Source organism: Sus scrofa, chromosome 1 (genome assembly GCF_054392235.1).
Source record: "Sus scrofa isolate SSC_HxYL_T2T_F1_AM1 chromosome 1, Sscrofa_HxYL_maternal_Yorkshire_Landrace_v2.0, whole genome shotgun sequence".
Taxonomy (NCBI): Eukaryota; Metazoa; Chordata; class Mammalia; order Artiodactyla; family Suidae; genus Sus; species Sus scrofa.
The window spans coordinates 2,458,061-2,476,507 of NC_139383.1; the positions used below are offsets into that span (position 1 = coordinate 2,458,061).

At 55.0% G+C, this 18,447-nt stretch overlaps 1 protein-coding gene and 1 long non-coding RNA gene across 19 annotated transcripts in view; one reads left to right on the forward strand and one right to left on the reverse strand.

Moving 5' to 3' along the window:
• RPS6KA2 (ribosomal protein S6 kinase A2) overlaps positions 1-18,447 on the forward strand; it is a 319,578-nt gene that overhangs the window by 231,431 nt on the left and 69,700 nt on the right. For 15 of the 18 annotated variants that reach the window (XR_014843479.1, XR_014843492.1, XM_085021807.1 and 12 more), the window contains 2 exons: positions 2,096-2,212; positions 7,464-7,545. Coding sequence is in view for 16 of the 18 variants with exons in the window: in XM_085021807.1 (XP_084877933.1) it covers positions 2,096-2,212; positions 7,464-7,545 (199 nt within the window). In the remaining 2 variants the exon portion in view is untranslated. Of the gene's footprint in view, positions 1-2,095; positions 2,537-7,463; positions 7,546-18,447 lie in introns of all 18 variants that reach the window. The other 3 variants (XM_085021850.1, XM_085021841.1, XM_085021834.1) reach the window with 1 other exon arrangement.
• LOC146405871 (uncharacterized) lies at positions 781-2,895 on the reverse strand. The gene is made up of 2 exons (XR_014843605.1): positions 1,931-2,895; positions 781-1,633 (listed from the first exon to the last, which is right to left on the reverse strand). It is a non-coding gene; the product is annotated as an uncharacterized LOC146405871 (long non-coding RNA).

An 18,447-nucleotide genomic window follows, 5' to 3' on the forward strand; every position in this document is an offset into this window, starting at 1 on the left:
CCCCTGCAACCTCGCCCACCCTTCGCCTTCCAAGCATCCCATGGTCAGATTTCCTCTCCCGTCAGCAGTGTGAGCGGGGACTCTGGGTGACTCAGTGCTGTCCTGTGGCAGGTGGGAGGGGGGCCGGGGCAGGAAGAACCAGATGCCGGGAGATGCTATGTATCAACGGAAATGGGGCATCTCACTCTTACCTAAGCGACAGGCTTCACTTTCCTTCATGACAGCACCTGCGTTTCTGTGGGGATCTGGAGGATGGTTTGAACTTCGGCTGGGCCTGGTCTTCTGAGAGGGAAATTGGTCCTCGGGTGGGAACAGGTGGCAGTGAGCCCGAGGCCTCCCTTCCTCCCGCCTCCTTGTCGTGAGTGGGGAGATTTCCCCACAGAAGCCGCAGGTCTCCTGTAGGTAGGGGGCCCTGGGACTCCAGGGGCTCAAATGTGGTCCCCACTTCCCAGTGGGTCTCAACACCTGCCCCACCCCCCACTGGGTCTCAACACCTGCCCCACCCCCCACTGGGTCTCAACACCTGCCCCACCCCCCACTGGGTCTCAACACCTGCCCCACCCCCCACTGGGTCTCAACACCTGCCCCACCCCCACTGGGTCTCAACACCTGCCCCACCCCCAGTGGGTCTCAGCACCTGCCCGGAGCTGGGGGGCACCCTCGGTGGTCTCCCTCTCCCTTACCTACTCAGGAGCAGTTCCATAGCAACAACATTGTAATTCTTTGTCTTGAAAACCGTGGGGACTGGCCACAAAGAATCCACTGGGACCAAATGCATTGCTTTTTACAAATAGAAAAACCATCGTTTTTACAAAAATGGCAAGTAATCCTTGGAAGTATGGAAGCTGAACCAGTGGAATCAAAAAAGCAAAGAGGACCGTTTTGTCGCCCACGCGACCTTTCCGTACTTTTCAAGGTGTCCGATACTGATTGCGTGGAGATAAAATAGTAAGGTTTATAACTTTTGAGACTGAACTTTTTGTGCCTTTTCGAGAGAGGCCCCTGTTCTGCGGATCATGGCCGCTACGATTTCATTTGAAAATATTTGCTCTGCAACTAAAACACAGGGAGGAAGCTGGAAACCCACCTCCCACGTGTCCAGCTGTGCAACCTTATTTGGGGTAAAATCTCCACTTCGTAGAGTTTTAAGGAATAAAAGGAATAGGGGATGAAAAGCCCGAGTGCCCAGAACATGCCACCCGTGCAGGTACCGGTGGCTGCTTTGAGGTGTGACCTTCGGCCAGCCCTTCCTGATGTCCTCCAGGACGCAGCCCCGTGCCAAAGCCAGAATAGGGAGAACCGTCAGATGGACAGACGCGTTGGAAAGGGACTCTCGGAGAAGCACGGTCCAAGGGACGGTTAGGCTTTAACGTCAGAAAAACACCTGTTTCAGCCTTTCCACGTCGACTCGCTGGCGCTGGGCGCGCAGCATCCCCCTTCCAGGGGCAGTAATATCCGAGGACAGGAAGTTCTCTGACGAAAATCAGTAGTGATTTCGGTCAGCGTTTTCATTTAAAGATCAAGGGCTTTGTTTGCCACGAGGAGAGCGTCTGGCCTGGCAGAAAATCTTATCCGACCGCTTCTTCTGAAACATGACCTCTGGGGTGACGATGAGTCATTCTCTGCATGAGCTCTGGCAGAAATGGGAGGGAGAGTAGGATGAAGAGAAGGAGAAGGGGGGGAAATCGGCCTTTGCTAAGCCACTTCCGCATGGGGGACCCTTTTGAGCGGAGCGGTGCAGACAGACCTCAAGACAAAGTCTCAGAGGCCCGTCGCCTCCCATGGCTTTCCCGTATCCCTCCCTGTCCGGAAAGCCGCCCAGACCGTTGAGAAGCAGACTGGCTTTCACTGGGCCCCTGTTCATTTCCTTGAGACGCTGCTAAGACCCACCGATCAAACCCCCGGGGGAAAAGAAACAGTTAAAGCTCACAAGAGAATCGTTGGCGCAGAGAAGCAGGGTGGTCCTGTAAAGCCCAGGGGCCCCAGCTTTCCGACTCCAGTCCCGAAAGTCCGTACGGGACCCGCCTCGTCCCGCGCTCAGTGGAGGACGCGTCCAGAGGGGCCCTGGCCTTACTTCTGTCCTGTTCTCTTGCAGGAAGAAGGCGTCGTCAAGGAGGTTGACATCAGCCATCATGTGAAGGCCGGCTTTGAGAAGGCCGACCCATCCCAGTTCGAGCTGCTGAAAGTTCTGGGTCAAGGATCCTATGGGAAGGTGAGGGGGCCTGTTCCCTCTGAGTGACCCTCGGCCACTGGCTCGCCCCCACTTCGCCGTCTGGGGGAGGCGAGACGGCACAGGTGCCTCTGGAGCCTGTGGGAGGCGTGGCCCGAGCTGGTGGAATGACAGGGCGGGCAGCGGCCACAGGGCGGGTCCCCAGTACCTGGAGCCGTGGCCCCACTTTGTGTGCTGGAAGCCTATGACTGCGGAGCTGGGCGGCCTGAACCCTCCTCCTCTCCTGGAGCCTCGGCGAGCCTTCCGTTTGTCACCGTGATGAGCGGGTCCTGGGCTGTGAGCATCTTTGGAGTGTGTGTTCCACAGGTACTGTGCCAACGAGAGGAGAACTAAGAGAGCGAGGAGCACGGGAAAGAAGGCCCGGTTCCTGTGACTGTCGCTCGGAGTCAGGGAGGCTGGGGTCTCCACATTCGCTATGCAGCCTCCTTTCCCTGTCTACGAAATGGAGACAATATGAGCTACTTCCTAGGGCTGATCTTTTTTTTTCCCCCCCTTTTTTCAGGGTTGCACCTGCGGCATACAAAGTTCCCAGGCTAGGGGTTGAATGGTAGCCGCAGCCACTGGCCTACACCACAGGCACAGCAATGCAGATCCAAGTCGCATCTGCAGCCTACACCACAGCTCAGGCAGCACCAGATCCACTGAGCAAGGCCAGGGATCAAACCCGCATCCTCATGGACACTATGTCAGGTTCTTAACCTGCTGAGCCGCAACAGGAACTCGAGAATGTCTTGTCTTTTTCTTTTCTCTCCACACTGCAGTGTGATAAGGAGCATGTGTTTATATTAATGTATCCGCTGACAGGTTCGTTTGAACCGTACGAAATTACCAGTATTCAAAACGACTTGGTCTCCAAACGTGGCTGGTGAGTGCAGTTTGGAAGGCATTTACGAGAAAGAGAAGTGATGATTCAGTGTCTGCGTCTAGAAAGCTGTCACTGAAATGTGGAGACAGGCCCCTTTATGTGCAAATGGACTGTCTTCCCATTAGTTAGAGACGCTGCGGATGGGGCGGGGCTGTGTTCCTCTGAGAACCGTGACTTGGAGACAGAGACCAGCCAGGATGCTCCTTGCTCCCTTCAGAGACACTCTCGCGTGTCGCTTCCCGGGGACGCCTGGGCCCAGCGTGAGCATCCTGACAGCTGTCTGCTCTGTCCCAGGGCAGGGGATCAGAGGCCTCGCCGTGGGGCCAGGGCAGGGGGCCAGGCGCTGGGCCGTGGAGGGACCCTGACTTCATCGAGGACCCCGCACCCCAGGGTGCCCGGTAGCTGCAGAAATGGAGAACGTGCTCGGAGCTCAGCAAAGGTGTGGCTCTGAGCCTGTCCACTTGGAAGCTCAGCCGCACTAACGCTACATTGACAGCGTCCTCCTCAGAGACCTGGATGCTAGAAACGGAAGGAGGGAAGGCTTTTTCCCAGTCCCTGCAAGTTGTGAGTTTCCATTTTGCTTTAAAAAAATCCTCTGGAAGGAGTTCCCTGGTGGCTCAGTGGGTTAAGAATCAGCATTGTCACTGCTGTGGCACAGGTCGATCCCCGGCCTGTGAACTTCCACATGCCCTGGATGCAGCACCCCCCAAATCTCTGAGAAACAGGTGAAGCCTTGTGTGGGCAGAATCTCCTTGGAAGGAGAGTCTTCTCACCGTCCATACCCTTCCTTCCAGCCGTTATTGAACAAGACAGAAAAAGCCGCATTGAGATTAATCTCTTTTGATATTAACAGATAAATAAAATAAAGAGGTTCAAATCAAAGACAGAGGAGAAATAAAAGGAAGAGGCAGCGGTAACTCCTACAGATGTTTAACCTCCGTGAACTACTGACTGACCAGCGCAAGCCCTGCCTGTGTGCGGGGCCGAGTCAGCCACCGACTCGGCGGGTCATTGCCAAGGGGGACAGCAGCCGCGGGCTCGGGGCTCCCGGCGGACGAGGGCGCTGTGCTGACCCAACAGGACTCTGGCAGAAAGAGGCGTTGTTCTGGAAAACTCTCCCCGGAAGTTCCGTGGGATCGGTGGGCACGGGGCAGCCTCAGATACGAGCCGCGTGTCCACCCACCACTGGTGCTTATGAAGGTTTTGTAGAAGCAGAACTAACGATAAGGGGGGCCAGGCGTTGTAATGCCTCTTACTGTCTCACTCTTGCTCTCGGGGGGAGGCCCCACGTCCTTAGGCAGGACTGGGCTTCCTTTGCTCTGAAGAGGGAGGAGGGCCCTCCTGCAGGAAGCCTCTGGTAGGCAGATTTCCACGCTCGCCTCTGCCCCAGAGAGCCGGCGCTGGTGGGAAGCCGGCACCAGCTCACCTTCGTACCCCACGGGCCCCCGTGTTTCTTCTACCCTTCGGTGGCTGCAGACGCTGGAGACGCAGAAATGAATAAAACGCCACCAAGACCACCTCGCTTGAGCCTGCTGCTGATCCCACGGCGCTCCTGGGAACCATGCAGGTGGATGTCCTGTCACCCCAACTGCCCGGGTCCTTTACGGCTCTGTCCTCAGCCTCTGCTCTCCGCCTCTGCAGCTGGAAGGTTGTTCCTGGAACAGGAGCAGCAGTAACCCCTGAGGAGTGGGTCCCGGGGCGGCATCTCTCCCAGGGACCAGTCAGGCTTGTGGCCTCGGGCTTGTCCCTGGACCAGGCCACCCAGGGGCAGCCTGGGCTCCCATCTCCACGCTGCGTCCTGCAAAGCCCGGGGAGCCAGCCTGCTGAGGGATTTGCTGGGGATGGTGGTCACAGTTGGGAGTCCGGTCAAGTCATCACGAGTTCAGTGATGTGGTGCTTGGGACGAGAGGAAGGCGGCCTGAGCCAGATCGGAAAAGCCGTTGACACGTCGCAGAGGGAGAGGCGAAGGCTTTGGAGCGGAGGGCGGAGCCTCGGGAGGGTCCCTGAGAGCCTCTGGAAGGTGGGGAAGCCCAGCCTTAGCTCCGCCCAGCTCCCTGCCTGCCCCTCAGCCTCCAGGAGGATAAACTCCAGATCCGAACTGATCGAACCCCAGCCAGACACAGCCTGGCTCCCGTGAGTCCCCTCAGGGTGTGAGAGCAGGTCTTTAAGTGTGCGCCTTTGGGGGGAGTGAGGTCCCCTGGGACGGCCTGACCCCCCGGCAGACCCCTGCCGCATCCTGCCTCCGAGACAGGGTTGACAGTCCTGCGGCAGCCTTAGCGGTGGCATCGCCGCTCGCGCTCTCGGGGCTGCGTGAAGCCGGGCGCAGCTTAGGGAGGACACGGCCCTGCAGAGTCACAGGCTGAGCTGCGGAAAAGGCAGCTCTCGAACTAAAGCGAGGCAGCAGGCGGGAAGTCCGCAGGTTAAGTGTGAGAGTCCGGGTCGGCCCTGGCGCGAGGGGTCCAGTCCTTTGGGAGCTTATTTCTCGGCATCGCAGTGCGATCCTGAGTCGCAGGACGGCAGCCGAGGCTCGGGGGGCAGGAGGTGCAGCCTCTTCCCTCGTCTCACGGTGATTCTTACCCCTTTTTGTTGTTTCTCCCGAGGTGTGTTTGTCTCCCCTGAGATGCCCCACCTGCTGTAGGGCCTCGGCTGCTGCAGGCCTTGCGGGGCCTGGTGTGTGGCGGGAGTCTGACAGATACTGGTAGAATATGGGATTCTTCCTGTCCTTTTAAAAATAACAGAACTCATTTAAAAAAAAAAAACAGTGACGTATAAATAGCCATTACTGGAGTTCCCTCGTGGCTCAGCGGGTTAAGGATGTGGCATTGTCACTGCAGCGGTTTAGGTCCCTGCCGTGGTGCAGGTTCCCTCCCTGGTCCAGGGACTTCCGCCTGCCTCAGGTGTGGCCACATAAATAAATAAACGAATAAATAAAGACGGCCGTTACTATCAATCATCTCGTTTTTAAAGCCTGAAATACTGTAAAGAAAAAGGCTCATGTTCCACAGTCTGTGCAAAGATTCGACGTCCTTTAAACCAGATCTCAGTGCTCGGCTGCCCTGTGAACTTGGCCTTCGGCTTGGACTTGAGTGGACGGTCCTCCCTCCTCCCGACCCTGCGCAGGCCCCTCACGTGCGCGTTCGTGTGTGAGTTCACACGGCCCTCCTGATCCTGCGGGGACGAGGGAGGAAGCGGGTGTGGAAAAGAAGACGGGAAGAAGGGCTCGGGAGCTGCCAAGGCTGGACCCTCTCACCACCAGCCCTCCGGCCTCCCGGCCTCCTTTCTCGCTGTTGCGTTCTTATTTTGCAAGAGGGGTTTTCCTGCAGTTACCGTTTTCTGATTAGGAGAGCCTCGTCCTGGGGCTGCTCAGTCGTTGTCCCCGAGGTAGCACGGGGGACTTGGAAGTGAGCAAATCCTCGGCAGCTCCATGGGGTGAAGCTCCAAGCACACACGCCGGCAGCACCTGCGCCTCCTGACACACGTATCGTCTGCACGCGTGTCTCTATCACGACAGCGTATTTTTGCATCTGTTGGGAAACACTGTCCGGGAAAAAGCAAATACCGTTTTATCTGCATAGAAGGTGGGGGGTTGGGGATGGATGCTCCAGGTTGGTTGGTTGGTTTTCTACTAATTTTGTTCAACAAATGAGTGCGACCTTCACGCTCAGCTCTCAAACAGTTGTCCTTTCTTTTTGCTTTTCCTCCACGTTACACCTCAAAATGTGTTTCAGAAAATGCTAAATGTCCACAGAGTGTATGTGATGCCCATTTGGTCCAACTCGGTCAACTTGAACTCCTCGGAGCTGAAATTGGGTGAAGAAAGCTCAAGATAAGAGAACCTGCTTGAGAGTCAGTCTGTCCCGTGTGAAGATAAGGGAACCTGCTTATCTTGAGAATCTGAGTCGTCCCGTGCGACTGGCAATGACCCGCAGGCGCTCCGCCCTGCGGCTTTACACGGCATCTCCCGATAAGCCAGACTGATCTCCCTGGAAACCTCTGGGTGGTGCAGATTTTCCTGAACAACTGGTCTTTAAAAAAAAATTTGAAAAGAAAGAAAGAAAAGGGGGAGCGAGGAGGGTGGCATTACTTCTGATATAATGCGTTTGGTGGAAAGCGAAGGGCCGAGAGCAAAGGCTGACCCTTCGTGCAGCAGCACCCGGGCACCTCAGTTCCTCACGGGGCTGCGTAAAGGACGTGAGGCTTTGCCCGGCAGGCTAGACGCTGGGAAAGATTTTCCATTTTCCTTTGTTCCTGCAGCGTAGTTACTGGATTGGAATTTTCCAGCCGCCCTTGGACGTCCCCTTGTCAAGTCCCGTAAGGAAGATGAGGTCCCGTCGTACCAACTGCAGGTGTTGTGTGTTCTCTCCCCAGGTGTTCCTGGTGAGGAAGGTCAAGGGGTCCGACGCGGGGCAGCTCTACGCCATGAAGGTCCTAAAGAAGGCCACCTTGAAAGGTGAGGGTCGTCGAGGCCCAGCAACCCGCCTCAGCTGCTGCTGCTCACGGGGGGACAGGCGTTCGGCTCAGTGCTGCGTGATTCCTGTGTGTCCACACGTCACACTCTGATTGATGACACACAACACGAACACGTCCCCGAGTATCTAACAACCCCCTGCGCGCTTTCCAGGCCTCCGAGGGAAGCCGTGTTGTGTCGATAGCACCCTCCCCATATGCTCCGCCTTTTGGAGAACAGAGCATTGGCGGGGGCGGGGGGCGGTTGCAGAAACAGGTTGTTACGGCTCCTATCGGGCAACAAATCTGCCTAAATTCATCCGTCAGACTGGATTGCTCAGTTTCAAGCAAAATGTGACTCATTTTTCCCTTCTGTCCTGGGGGTGGGATTAGAAATACAGCCCAACACCAATGCCCAGCCTCTGTGTTTCTACCCCCAGGAAATTATAGGCACGTCACACAGGTCAAGATAAGCTCTTATGGGAGTTCCCTCTGTGGCTCATCAGGTTATGAACCTGACTAGTATCCAGGAGGATGCAGGTTAGATCCCTGGCCTCACTCAGTGGGTTAAGGACCAGCATTGCTGTGAGCTGCAGTGTAGGTCACAGACATGGCTCAGGTCCTGCATTGCTGTGGCTGTGGCGTGGGCTGGCAGCTGCAGCTCCGATGTGACCCCTAGCCTGGGAACTTCCATATACCACAGATGTGGCCCTAAAAAGCAGAAGAAAAATAGATAAGCTCTTATCTAAGATCTCTATTCCAAGCTCGGGGTCGTTTAGCCAGCATCTCATAGAACCGAGCTCTGACCACCCCCTGTTCCCTGTTGGTTGAGGGAGGGATCCAGTGCCCTCAATAGAGCAAGAAGGCTGAGCACACCTGGCCTGGCAGCTGAGAGGACGAAGTTTATTAGTCACCTAGACTCATCGCCTGGGGGAGAGGAGGCTTCACTGGGCACCACTTGGGGCCATGCAGGGCTGCTCGGGAGCAGAGTAAGTACCAGGGCCAGGAAGGCATAGGCTTTGTAGGAACAAAAGTGTGGGGTGGGCCTTGGTTCCAGGGAGGATGTGATGGGCTTGTTTGAATGGTTCTGTGGGCTGGCAGGGGACGCAAGCCACTTAGGTTGGAGAGCAGGTAAGTTATAGCCGGTCTGGCTTGTAGGGGAACCATTAGGGGGCGGGGGGGGGGTCTTTTCCTGTTGGGGTGGGGGGCTGTGTGTCAGGGCATGGGTACACAAGGTCTGAAATTCACAGATGTTGAGACAGACTTTTTTTTTTTTGGCTTTTTTAGGGCCACAGGTGAGGCATACGGAAGTTCCCAGGCTAGGGGTCGAATCAGAGCTACAGCTGCCGGCCTCCACCACAGCCACAGCAACGTGGGATCCGAGCTGCGTCTGCGACCCACACCACAGCTCACAGCAACACCAGATCCTTAACCCACTGAGTGAGGCCAGGGATCGAACCTGTGCCCTCATGGATACTGGTCAGATTCGTTTCTGCTGTGCCACATGGGAGCTCGGAGATAGACTTTTTAGGTCTTACATCGCACAGTCCTCAGCACCTGCGTGCAGGCGTCACTGAAAAATATGTCATTCTCTGCCTTCAAGTCCCTTACTGTCAGCCGGTAAAGACGATGCATTTTGGGCCACATAGAACCGACAATGTATGACGATAAATGCCTGGACCGAAAATGTAGAGACCCCCCCCCCCAAAAAATGTAGAGACCTAAACATCGCAGATGCGCAGGAAGACGAGCTCTTCCCCACGAGGCTCTGGAAAGACTCAGGAGGGTGAGGCGGGCCGTGGGGGGGTGGGGGCAGGTCTCCCGCGGGAGGTGGGAAGAGCCGACGTGGGCGGCAGAGCCAGTGGAGGAAGACACAGACACTGGCCGCTCTGGCCGGACGGGAGCCTGCGGCCGAATCACCCGTGCGGCTTTGGGGACCGTTGTTAGCAAGAGTCCCCGAGGCCCCGCTCCTGACCTAGGGGGTCCTCGTCTCTTAGGGCAGGGCCTAGAATGGACTTTTCTAACAACTGTCCTAGTAATTCTTCTGTACACGAAAATTTTGGCTTCTGTGACGTAGCCCTTCTAGCGTATTGCAGACACTGGCCTTTTTAACTCAGCCCCATAATTTAAGCCATGCTTTTTATAGTGAGCATTTTTTTATTGTAGCTACAATCATATTTCTAAAACTGTCTGTCAGTTGAACTTGGCCAAATAGTCTAAGATCCTCATAATAATATAATTTTCAAGAATTGTTTGTTAAAAGATGTACCGGAAACAAACCAGGTTTTGACGTTCCGTCCCCAAGTTTGAATGAAATAATCTCTTCAGCTACAGCCGTAGCTCTGTAGGAACAGAAGATCCAGTTAGAAATTCGTTAGTTCGGGAAGATCCGAATGGCTGAGACACGAACAGCATCTCTGGCACTTCCTCAGAAGTTGAACAGAGTTGCCGCACGACCCAACTCTTCCACCCCTAGATGTGTAACCAAAAGAGAAACTAGAGCATTCAGCTGCCCACAAACTTGTACGTGAAGGTGTAGGGAGCAGCGCTAGCTGATCGCAGTAGCCAAAATGTGGGAAACCCCCAGATATCCATCAATTTGTTCATAAGCTGTGGTACATCCACGCAGTGGAATATTATTTGGCAATAAAAGCAATGAAATACTGGAGATCCTGTTGTGGCTCAGCAGAAATGAACCCAGCTAGCATCCATGAGGACAGGGGTTTGATCCCTGGCCTCACTCAGTGGGTTGAGGATCTGGCACTGCCGTGAGCTCTTGTGTAGGTCGCAGACGTGTTTTGGATCCAGTGTTGCTGAGGCTGTGGTGTAGCCTGCAGTGGAAGCTCCTTTTTGACTCCTGGCCGGGGAACTTCCATACGCCACGGGTGCGGCCCTAAAAAAAGAAAGGAGTGGAACCCTATGCATATAGTTCAGCACATGGATGAACCTCTAAGACGTGTGAGCGCAAGCAGCCAGGCGCAGAGGTCTCCGTGTTGTCAGGTGCCATTTATATGAAAATGCAGACCAGGGACTCCACAGACAAGGAAGGTAGAGTCTCGGTTGCCGAGGCTGGGGTTTGGGGAGACGGGGAGTGGCTCCATGACTCTGGACTTTTTTGGGGGGGAATGAATGTGGCTTATAATCGACTGTGGCGATGGCTGAACAACTCCGCAAATCCGCATTGACTGGTGCGCTTCAAATGCGCGGATTGAGTGGTCAGTGATTTCTATCTCAGTAAAGCTGTTGTTTCAAAAATGCGCAGCTGCTACGTAACATGGCCATTTGCTGGAACCCCCTGTTTCACTCTCGAAGCATGGGGTTTGCTCTCAGACACGGAGGGCAGCTCCCCGTGGTCTCAGGCACAGGCGGGTCAAGCGGACGCTGCAGCAGCTCATCCTTGACCAGATGCCCCCGCGTCGCCCCTTCCGCCAGCAGGTCTGAGTGGCCTCACCTGCTTGCGCCCAGCACCCCAGCCTCTTCCTCTTCTCCTCCGGTCACCCTAGCCATTTCCTCTTTCCCACCAAGCACAATCTCACCCCCTCCAGCCCCCCGATGGTGGGGGGGGGGTCATAGGAAAGGACTTGGAACCCGAGGGGAGTCTGCGTTCACCCTGCAGAGTCCTGGTCCTGCCTGTCCCCTCCTGTGCAGACACTCGTCTCAGGGACTTCAGCCTCCCAAGAGCACGCATGTCTCCACGTTGGTTTATCATCCAGCCCAGAGTCCTTGAGAAGGTGCTCCTGAGACAAGGCTGCCCAGACCAGGCAGGATATAAAGTTGTGTGTCCGGAGCAACCGCGATGCTGTTGAACGCGTGACCGCCTCCGTCGGCAGGAGTAGATGCCTCTGTGTGTACAAGTATCGAATATATGTCATCTCGTAGGAATCACACCCCGACAAAAGCAATCAGAGGATTATGGGGAGCTTTTCGTTCTTTCTTTCTTTCTTTCTTTCTTTTTTTAGGCCGCACTTGCACCATAAGGAAGTCCCCAGGCTAGGGGCTGAATTGGAGCTGCCACTGCCGGCCTACACCACAGCCACAGCAACACCGGATCCTTAACCCACTGAGCGAGGCCAGGGATTGAACCTGCGTCCTCACGGATGCTGGTCAGTTCCGTCAGTGCTGAGCCACAACTCCTGGAGCTTTTATTTTCTTCTCTACATTCTCTATTTTAAGTTTTCAACAAACATAAAGCGTGTTTGACTTTGCATAATAAAAAGTTATTTTTATAATATTCCACAATGATATGCTTGCTGTAAAATCATTTTTATGTGGTGAGAATGAGACATATAAGCATAAATCCAGAAGCTTTTCCCACTTCCTTGTGCTCCTTTAAAGCTAGCTTTCAGGAGGTCCCTGGTAGCTCCGTGGGTTAAGGATCCGGCACTGTCCCTGCTGTGGCGAGGATTCAGTCCCTGAACCAGGAATTTCCGTGTGCCTCGGGGACTGCTAAAAAAAAGAGAAGCCATGAAAAAAAAAAAAAAAAAGAGCACAGAGGGCCCCAAACAAACTGAACCCAAACAGACCCACACCAAGACACATCATAATAAAAATGGCAAAAGTTAGTGATAAAGAGAGGATCCTAAAGGCAGCAAGAGAAAAACAGAATGTTACCTACAAGGGAACCCCCATAAGAATATCAGCTGATTTCTCTACAGAAACACTACAGGCCAGGAGGGAATGGCAAGAGAAATTTAAAGTGCTCAAAGGAAAAAAATATGCAACCTAGAATACTCTATCCAACAAGAATATCATTTAAAATAGAAGGGGAAATAAAAATTTTTCCCAACAAACAAAAACTTAAAGAATACAGCAACACAAAACCCAGGTTAAAGGAAATATTGAAAGGGCTTCTCTAAACCAAAAAGAAAGGAAGGAAAGGGAAGAAAAAAGAAAAGAAAAAAAAAAGAGAAGCCATGAAACATACTATTGAGCATAATAAGCTCTTATTAATATTGTATGTGTCTGTTTAGAAAAACTGAAAAGACATTATTTAAGGATGCCTGCTCATTTAATGACACGTATTGGAAAAATGAATTTATGGGGATACCTGTAACCTCCATATTTTTCCATAGCTGACTTATGCAGTGGTTACAAAGATGTCTCCTTTATAATGTTATACATAACTGACAATTTGTGCGTTTTTTTCTATAGGCCTTAGGATTTAAATCAAACCAAAAATGTCTAGAATAGATGGAAGAAAAAAAACAAAAGCCAGCTTTCAAACCAAACGTTATTTTATGTCCTATGCTCTTTCACGTTTCGGAATGGTCCTTCCCTAAGGAATAGATTGTTTTTCCAGACATGCACATCAGACCTGAATTTCTTAAGAGAAATGTAACGATTCACAAGACAGGGCTTTGTGTGAGGCGGGGCTTGGACCCCTCCCCGGAGGGCCGGCCGGGGCAGCCGGGGGGCAGGGTCTCCGTGCCACCGCGGCCGCCCCCACTCTCACACCTTCCTTCCTCACGCGTGAGCGGAGAGGGCGGTTCAAGGGGTTGTTGAAGCCCTTTGGGCTCCAACGCCTCCGCGTTCCGTGAGCCTGCGGCGCCCACGGGGCCATAAGCCGCCCGCGCTCCTTGGTGCACCCTCCGTCTGCAGGCTCGTTGGTACATCGGAAGGACGCGCTGGAGAAGAGAGGAACGCGGCTGACGGGCACGCTCGTGACCGGAACCCCTGAAAGTACGGACCTCCACCCCAGGAACTCGCAAGGGACTTGAATAGCGCGATTATCTTGAGAGGGGGCGATGGGGGGGCCGGAGGGCAGGGGACGGCAGGACTCGGCCTCGTGCCTCCAAGACGCGCTGCCGGTCCCGGGGGAAGCGAGGGGCGCTGTCATTCGGATCCCGAAGAGCTCGACAGACAGATAATAGCCTCGGACCGCTCTGCTCCGCCTGTAGATGAGTTTGGATCTGGACCTGGCGGGCACCTGCCCTCCTTTCTGGGGAGAATGTCAGCTGCCGAGCAGCCATCGGTGTGACAAGCTGGCAGGCGTGGGCCGCCCCCAGGCTCCGACCTCCCCACGCAGCCCCTGGGGTGGAGCTGCCCGGCCCCCGGCCCTGAAGGGCCCTCCCGCAGTGTCCGCGGTCTCCTGTTGACAGGGGTCCTGGACCGAGACCCCACTTTGAGTTGTCACAGGTGACCTTTCTAAACAACAAGGTCCCCGCAGAAGGAATTCCGAAGGCGACGCCCCGCTTTGGGTTGAAGAGGAGTGTGGCTTAAAAAGACCTTATCTGCGTGTCCCCAGGCAGGAGGCCGCAAGTGGAGCAAGCTGCTCTCTGCCCCCTGCTTAGGGAGTTTGTCCAGTGGGGACACTGCCACCCACATTAATAAGGTGCTGCCTGGCCTTGGCCGCCAGCTGGAGCTGCACGTTCACAAGGTGCTGGCACCCGTTCAGGTCAGCGTCCCTGAGTCCTTGGTCTGGGTGTGGTCTGGGCACGAGAATCTGCACCCCCACCTCCCGGGTGTCTCTAGTGGGCTGCCAGCGAGAGGACCCGCCGGTGGTCGGGAGCACAGACGCTGGACCTCGGGGCCCCGTCCAGTGTGGCCTCTCCTGGCCGTGTCCCCTTGGGGACGCTCTCCCGGCCTCCATTTCCTGCTGCCCAAGTGAGATGCTGTCAGTAACAGACCCCGCCTCGCTCATCTTGACGTGAGGCTCCGGTTGTCAAGGATGTACGGGCTCAGGGTCGGCTCTACCACTTCCCGTCCTCTTCTCCATGAAAACTGGCGTGTTAGGACTCCCTTCGTCGAGGTTCTGTTGAGCCTGAGTGGCGGGAGTGAGGACGAGGCCGAGCGTTCACCGCCATCGGGTTAGAAAGACCTCCGTCCAGGTCCAGCCCTGCTTCCTCCAGCTACGGGCAGCGCCGTGATCCTTGTGTGGCCACCAGTCCTGTCGGTTCCTCAGCAGGCCTGGCACCTGCGGGGATCGCAAAACCCACCGGGACGGCTTCTTGGGTAGAACTCTCCCCTTTCCACGAGCATTGGGCCACCTCTCCACCGTGCGGAAGAGCGTTTATATGAAATGTGTCTTTGCAGTGATAGTTTTCTAATGGGACTTCATCTGTGTTCTCACGCCTAACTAGCTTTTCATCTGTTTTCCTCATAAGTCAACTTTCTAAGCCCAAAGGTGATACACTTTCCCGCTTTAAAGGAAATATATTGTGTTCTGATAACTCTAAAGGTAAAAATATATATTATTCCAGCAGCATCTATCTGTTGAGCAGGTAGCTAATAGACCAGCATGGTCACTTCAGTGTGTTTCATGGCAGCTGTGGGTGGGTCACCGGGCCCCTGGCTGGGAGGCAAGAGGGAAGTGGTCCCCTGAACGGCACTTCCTTTTTTTTTTTGTCTTTTTGTCTTTTTAGGGCCGCCCTCGCAGCATATGGAAGTTCCCAGGCTAGGAGTCCAATTGGATCTGTAGCTGTCGGCCTATCCCACAACCACAGCAACGCAGGATCCAAGCCACGTCTGTGACCTACCCCACACCCACAGCAACGCCAGATCCTTAACCCACTGAGCAAGGCCAGGGATCGAACCCGCAACCTCATGGATACTAGTTGGGTTCCTTAACCACTGCGCCATGATGGGACCTCCTGAACGGTGCTTTCTGATTGTGGGTCAGAGCCCTGATCCCTGCACTCGGAATGTCGGCGGCGTGTGCTCCAGGGAATGTGGAAGCTGTGTGTGTGTGTGTGTGTGTGTGTGTGTGTGTGTGTGCGTGCGTGCGGGGGTGGGGTGACCAGGTCAGAAATGAGGGGATCAAATTCCTGTGGATGACAACTTCTTAGAAAGAGTCCCTACCCAGAGCCAGCCCCCCCAGTTTCACCCCTCGGAATGTCACCCGCAGCACCATTTTGTTTCCTCTTCTCTGAGATGCTTGGCCTAAAAACACCGACTTAGGAGTTCCTGCTGTGGTGTGTGAGTTGAGGACCTGGCATCACTGCAGCCGTGGCATAGGTCACAGCTGCAGCTTGGATTCGATCCCTGGTCCAGGAACTTCCATATGCTGCAAGTGCGTCCAGAAGAGAAGAAAATTTTTAAAAATAATAAAAATACTGACTTAGAGACTAGGCTTCCATCGGTGCCCTCGTTTGAACAGATTTCATTTCCATGCCAGTTCGTTGGTGTCGCTGATGCACATCTGGATGATTTCAAACCTGGGGGGGGGCGGAAGGGAGGCAGATTCCACACTCACGTTGCAAGCGCCCCATGGCTGTTCTTATCCTCCTTTCACAAATGACGAAACTGGGAGTTCCCGTCATGGCTCAGCGGAAACGAATCCAACTAGCATCTCTGAGGACCTGGGTTCGATCCCTGGCCTCACTCAGTGGGTTAAGGATCCGGTGTTGCCCTGAGCTGTGGTGTAGGTCGCAGATGCGGCTCGGATCTGGCGTTGCCGTGGCTGTGGTGTAGGCTGACAGCTGTAGCTCCTATTCGACCCCTAGCCTGGGAACCTCTGTATGCCGCAGGTGTGGCCCTAAAAGACAGACAAAAGGCAAAAGGAAAAAAAAAAGAGGAAACTGAAGCATGAAGCAGCGAAGCCATTCATGTGGAATCACGTGACTTGGAGGGGGTGGAGTCTGGATCCCTGCTCCTCCCGTGGTCACGGGCGCCTGGGTCCGGCCTGTGCCCCACGTCCAGGGCACCATTTCCCGTCAGGACGCCTGCCCTGCTCTAGCCGGGTATTTATGCTCAGGGAGCCTCTTCGCAGATGATGTCAGACCGAAGGAGCACATGAGCGTCCCGTGTCACAGCCCTGACTTGTCGCTACGCGCCTCCTGCCTGTCGTGGTGTCGTCCATCTGTCCGTTTCTACCAGAACTGCTTTTCTTGCATTGGAGATAAAAAGCGGGAAATAGATGTTTATGTTACTTGCATCTTTACTGCCTGTAAATATGAAACTTTTCCCCACAGAAGGATTCTCCAGTAAAGAAGGGACAAGTAACCCTGTTGGCCTTGTTTGAAGTAACGCGGTTTTGGCCGAGCCCGTGGAAGTTCCCAGGCCAGGGATCAAACCCGCACCACAGTGGTGACAGCGCCGGATCCTTAACCTGCTGAGTGACACAGAAACTCCTTGTTTTAAATAATTTAGCATAAAGAAAATGGAAAAACAAATTTTGAGAAGCGGCGCCTGATACGATAATTGCCGTGGTGAGCATTTTTATTTGTGTTATTCATCACTGTCTGCCTTCCTTTCTTCTCTGGAGTAAGTGCATTTGGGCCACCGCGTGTTTACGACACAGCTTCCGGGGGGGGGGGGGCTTTCACTGGGAATCAGCCCTCTGAAGGCTGAAGGACCTTGTGTGGAGACGGATTTTTATTCCGCAAACAGGAGACGCCTCAGGGTATAACCTCGGGCCTGGCAGGGTCTGTGGGCAGAGGCAGAAGGAGGTAGGTGGCCACTCCGCTGGCCAGAGCCTGGACGTCAGCACCCTGGTGACCGGTTAAAAGGCTCCGGCCTCCTTGTGACCGCGGCAGCCTGTGGACCCGCAGTCACGTGCAGCGTGTGCTGTCCTGCGCCCGGGTCCCCAGGGCTGTCACAGCCCCGCCCCACCGCCCTGCGGCTCTTCCAAGCTGTGCTGCCCAGCTGGCCATCTTGCCTTCACCATGACTGATGGGACCACACTTGTTGTTGTGGTTCTTCTTCTCTTGGCCGCGCCTATGGCATGCGAGCCAGGGATCAGACCTGTGCCACAGCAGCGACAGCACCGGATCCGTGACCCACTGAGCCAGCAGGGAACTCCCGCCAGTTTTTATCTTCCCCTTCACTGTCTTTGGAAACACGGTCTCTGTGTAATAGAATGTGGTGAAATACGGCGACGTCGTATCGGGCGTGATGTATCACATGATGTGAAGGTAGCATGCGTATCGATGGAGCTCTTTTAAAATCAGAACCATGCAAGCAATGGCGTCCAGCTCCAGCGAGAGGATTCCGGGCCCGCCTCATCGCAGGTGCAGCAGATCCATCCTCCAGAGCAGGTTCGTATTGTTACCAGGGATTCTGAGCTTGCAGGTGCTGAGAACTTCAAGGTCAAGTTCATGAGCGCTTCCAGCTGGCACTATGAGGTCGCATTCCCCGTTTTACGGAGAGTTTTGGTGACGTGCGTGCGAGGGAGGCAGGGACGCAGAGGGAGCCTTGCGGCTCAGAACCACTCAGGCTGCCAAGTCATTGGGCCGCCTGGCAAAAGGGACCTCCCTGCATTTCTGTGTCTCACTTCCCAGAGACCTCAGAGGACTCTGGGTCTCAAGACACTTTGTTAGGGCTCCAAGGGCCATTGGCCAGCTCTGTAACTCCTGGGCTCTGGCGCAGGCCACGCAGTGGAGGCGAGAAGACCAGCCCAGCACCTTCGATTCTGCAGGAGCTCACGGGTGAGGGCAGGGGACGTGCCCCTGAATAGTCTAATGGGGGGCGAGGAGAGGCTTGGAAGTTGGGGGCACACAGGCCCCACCTGAGAGAAGGGGGCGGGTTCCAGAAAGCAGCTCTGGATCTGAGTTGTGACCACACGGTGTGCGTCCCCTCCTTTTCTGGGGAGGAGAGCTTGCCCTTCGGGTGGGGCAGGTGGACAGGGGCTTCCACCTTCCTCTCAGCCCCAGAGGTGGCACCGCCTGAAGGCTGAAGGACACACGAAGGGCACAGATGGCCGCACAGAGCACAGCAGCCAAGGACAGCACGTCGCCCTCGTCCCCCGCCTTGAGGGCCAACCACAAGGGCAGGGCTGGTTTGAAGCACCAAGCGTTTTCATTTATCCTCAGTTTATTGTGAATCTCGAAATAGCCTAGAACATTTGGATTTTTGCATCTCAGGTCGCCAGCCCCACTCGATTCCAGGCTCACATGTGGAGCAGCAGAGAGTCAGTATCAAGGGAGGCTCCAGACGCTGGGCAGGCTGGGGACACCCAGCGGGAGGTGGC